This window comes from Pinus tabuliformis, chromosome 5_1 (assembly GCF_031772625.1).
Source record: "Pinus tabuliformis cultivar Carrire ecotype Pingquan chromosome 5_1, CPIR1, whole genome shotgun sequence".
NCBI classification, from domain to species: domain Eukaryota; kingdom Viridiplantae; phylum Streptophyta; class Pinopsida; order Pinales; family Pinaceae; genus Pinus; species Pinus tabuliformis.
Window position 1 is genome coordinate 668,648,914 of NC_142305.1, and position 4,699 is coordinate 668,653,612.

The window sequence follows — 4,699 nt, forward strand, 5'->3', positions numbered from 1 at the left end:
ACATCTCCCAAAAAAATTTAGAAGTTTGGGTTTTAATTATATAGGTAAAATGTGAAAGCAAGTACCCACTGGGTTTAAACGAACTACAGTAATTAACCTTTTATTTATATATATATATATGCTTTCTACGTGGTGATATAAATGTATATATATATATATATATATATATATATATATATGCTTTCTACGTGGTGATATAAATGGGTATTTTAATATAAAAATTTACAGAATTTATAAATTTAATAAATACAAATGGTAACACTTTAAAATCAAAATTTATAATAAAATTAAATAGAAAATAGAATTAGATGTTAAAATTTACAAATAAACGAACTTACCTTAAGATCATATGAATGTGTTGCACTTTAAATAATTACGGGTACCTTTGCTTATAGGGTTTAGAGATAACGAATATCGTTGCATAAGTAATATCACGGTTACAGATTACGAGATTATCACTGGGGAGGTGGATTAGTGTTATTATAGTTAGATATTGAGAAAGATATATATATATATATATATATATATATAATAGTTAGTTTTTTATTATTTTAAATATAATTTTGAATACATCAATAAATATAATGCTTTAAAATAATTTAAATATTTTAATTATAATATATTATATTATATTATATGGATTTTATATAAATTTAATAATTTTTTTAAATAAAAATGGGTTGTTATTATTTATTTTAATATTAAAATATTTAATTTTCTGTTTTACTAAAATGAGAATCCAATCCAACTTGCTGGATATAACTCAATCAATATCCTTTAACATCAACTCAACCATTTTAATATATAATTTTTAATCATTTTTAATTAATTTTTCATAAACTTATAAAAAATAATGCCGTAAAAACCAAAACTTAACGTTACATCAATATCACAAGTATATTAGACATAATTTTAAATCATTTTTAATTACTTTTTCATAAACTTACAAAAAGTAATGCCCAAGTAAAATCCAAAACATAAAACCTTTAAATAAGACGTTACATCAATATCATAAGTATATTAGACATCGTTTAACTAAACATTAGGCATAAGTTTATTGATTATAAAATTGGTGAAGCCGCATACACATAGTTACATCAATATCATAAGTATATTAGACATCGTTTAACTAAACATTAGGCATAAGTTTATTGATTATCAAATTGGTGAAGCCGCATACACATAGTTACATCAATATCATAAGTATATTAGACATCGTTTAACTAAACATTAGGCATAAGTTTATTGATTATCAAATTGGTGAAGCCGCATACCATAAGGAATGTTAGAAAATTCTAGAAGGTGGAGCTAAGGTTAGGGATATGATAAATTATAAGTTAAAGAATGAAAAGAATGCACGCACGCGTTTTTGTGGCGGACAAGATACTTTCTAGTATCGTGAATCTATTCGCTCAAGGCCTAGGTGCACACATTTCCAAGTCACAGATGGTGAAGGAAGAATCTTAATTGATTAAACAAGTACTTGTGCCGCTATTAAATGCACATGCCGGGCATAAAGATTTCAGGGAGAAAAAGTTGATGATGATCTCTCTACGAGGGTACAATTTCCCTGAGACTTTTTGACAGATGCTCTAACCGTTCATGCCCACAGTAATATTCCATTCCTCTGGTTTGTTTAAAAGCCGTCATGGCTTGGATTTTAAATTATTTTATTGCAAATATCTATGGCTTTAGATCATGCTTTGAAAGAAAATAATTCCAAATTTTATAGTAATGTTCAGGTCTCCAAATCATTCGAACTCCATTGTGGATCTTACTTTAAAATTTTCCAATGTCGTCCCATTGCGTCACTGTTTGGGTTCCACTCAGGCGCTGTAAACACGTGAGTGGAGGGATTCGAACCGTTACAATACACGTGAGCCTTCAGAGAATATTCATGCAAAATGTATAAAAAATGGCAAAGTGAAAAACATGTGGTAAATACTAAATATCAAGTAGATTTAGGAAGGCGAAGCGTTTTACAGTGGATGATCAGAATTATGCAGTCATTTTGACGGGGAATGCTGTTACTGTTAGCTCCTTTAAAACAGATTACAGGAAGAAAGGATTGCCTACAGTCTGCTGACCAGGCCGAACCCAATCGAGACAGAAAATCGAGCTAGTAGAGTGTCGGTAGATTTGACAGATGAAATTCAGGAAATAGCAAGACAGTACGTTTCATAATTTGACTGCCATTTTCTTTCTTTGCATCTCCCGAAGCCTTCCTCTAATGGAAACTTTGGCAGAGAATGACCAGATTCGTTAACGGAATCCGCGTAACGGATTCTATTCAGGGGATAGTTCAGCAGAGACGGAGACGTTACCAAACTCTGAGAGGTGATCCATTTCGTGTTCTTGTTCTGCGATGAAGGATCCCTCCAGCCGGTGTAGAAATTTGCTACCATTGAAGCAGGCGCACCGGAGAATTCATTGGACTTGGACAGGCCGACATAGTTCTGGTCTTTTCTATCAACTCCATGATTGGTATTGTTGTCGTCGTCCCTGGACTTCATGAGCTCGATTTCGCGGCACAGTTTCCGGTGGAGTTGAAACTCGTAGCCTCTGTCCCCGGCTTCCTCTGCGCAATTCGAACAGCTGATCTCCGGCGGCTGTCGGAGTCACTTGAAAAGACTCAGATCGTCGTCCTTGATTGGACTTCCTGGCTTCAAATTGACTGGAACGGCTTGCTTCTTTGACGGATTCTTGCATGACGATTTCAGAATATGATGTCTTAAGCTCGAGAGATTGGACACTGTAATGGCCTTGGGCTCCTTCGGGGAAGCGGCGGCACCTTTGCAGTTTTCCGGCGGAGAATCGGCGTCATGTTGCTGCGAGGCCGGTTTGCTGGATTCGTAAAGGATGAAATGCAGCTGCAAGCGTCCATCTTGGCGATTCGCCTGCAAGTATTTGTGAGAGGCGACTTCGACGGCTTTGAGCATGAATCTTCCATCTTGCCTGCAGGATTTCATGGAGACGCACGGGCCGCTGCAGCTGGAAAGTGAAGGAAGCGGCGGAGGGAAAGATCTCGGCTTCCGGATGTTCTTTGCGCCATAAATAACCTCGCTCTCGCAAATCTCTGAGCGGCAAACGCTGTCGGAAAACTTTAAATTGTCCATCTCTTCTCCATTTTGCTCCTTTTCTTGCAATAAAGAGATATTGTCGTCGTCGGACTCAGACTCAGAGGAATGAGAGTCAGTGAACCAATTGTAAGAGCAATCGGAGCCGCTCTCTGAGCCGAGGCCTTCGGTGCACAATTGCAGGCTTCTTTCACTCAGCTTGCTTCGTTTCTTTGCATTTGGCGGAACGTAGGGTTTGGAAGGCTCCCACTGTGAGCCGCAAATGCTTGAATCTTTCTTCGCTGCTCCATTAAATGCAATAAGAGAAGGAAATGCATCGGAATGCTGCTCCGTGCGGGGCCGAATCAGGCTCCAGAAATCTTGTTCTTCTCCGCTCTCGCAAGAAGCATTTTCACTGTCGGGACTCTCTTCTTGATCTTCGTCAACGTCAACTTTTGCGTGGCAATCTTCTGTGTCGGAGTCGGAAAATTCATCAGGATCGCAGAGGAGCTCGTAAGAAGAGTAGGTTTTCCTCATCAGATTCCGACGAGCCTCCCATCCTTTAGACGACATGTCAGCGGAAAGAGTCCGCCGAAGAGACTGAGCGGCGCTCCTCCTTTGCTTCTCTTCCTTGGAGCTCTCCACCTGCATACCCGCAGACGAATCGAGAATAACGCCGATGCCTTTCGGCTCGGAGTCGCTCCTTCGATCCTCGGGGACGCCTAAGTAAGTCTGCAAGCTCTTGTACACACTCCTCATCTTTACCCGCGCAGGCAAGCAATAAATTTCTTGCCTCCTCGGAAACCGCAAGATAGCAGCAACTCACACCCCGCAGAAAAACTAATGCCAAATATAGAAAGCGGGATTTAGCAGCCTCTGCGCTTCCAAATTAGGCTCCAAGAATTTCACAGGGAGAATTCTAAAATACTGGATTCAAGAAAGCTTTGGGAGCCAGAAATTTAGCTCAAAAATGGCAAAACCGCACAACTATGAAAAGCCGTTAGAATGGAAATGGCAAATCACGAACCTTGAATTCAGTCCAACGGAAATCAAAGCTACTGGGGAATCGACAACGCAACAGAAAATCCAATTCCACAACCCAATCCAATCCTCCTTCCAGGTGGCCCAAATAAAATAAGCTTATCCGGTATCGAACAGAGGGCACAGAATCAGCGAGTTTATGGCCGCTGGCTCTCTCAGTGCAATTGGTTCGTTCCTTCTGGAGCGGAGGAAGAGAGGAAGGATTAGTTGTTGGGATGGTGGCACAACATGAGAACAAGGCAGAGGGGGAGGGCCTCAATTTGTAGTGCCAAAAAGTATGGCCACTGTACTGTGGACTTTCCACGGGGCGCGCAGGTAAAAACCGGAAGCAACCGCAATTTATCCGGACACATCTACGGTAAAGTGAAAACTAATAGGCGTCCAAGGTCCTTCACTTTGCGCGTAAGTACTGCAATTTTACCTTAATAGACACGGGGTTACTGAGTGTCTGACCGCACCCCGCGAACCATGGTATCCCGCTCTACAAAAGCTGGCGAAAGTGACGGCAGAATAACCATAAACAGAAAGGTGTCATCGCGTCTGAAGCAACCAGGCACAGGCAGAGGCTGGCACCGGCTTGACAGGTTTGAAAAAAAATTCTA

General features: G+C 39.9%; 1 protein-coding gene across 1 annotated transcript; it reads right to left on the reverse strand.

Annotated features, from left to right (window-relative positions):
- Window positions 1-1,938: 1,938 nt before the first annotated feature.
- Window positions 1,939-4,339, reverse strand: LOC149166745 (protein FAF-like, chloroplastic). Its single transcript, XM_089431406.1, has one exon. The coding sequence runs from the start codon at window positions 3,813-3,815 to the stop codon at window positions 2,619-2,621; it is 1,197 nt and encodes a 398-aa protein (XP_089287532.1). The 5' UTR covers window positions 3,816-4,339; the 3' UTR covers window positions 1,939-2,618.
- Between the last annotated feature and the right edge of the window lie 360 nt (window positions 4,340-4,699).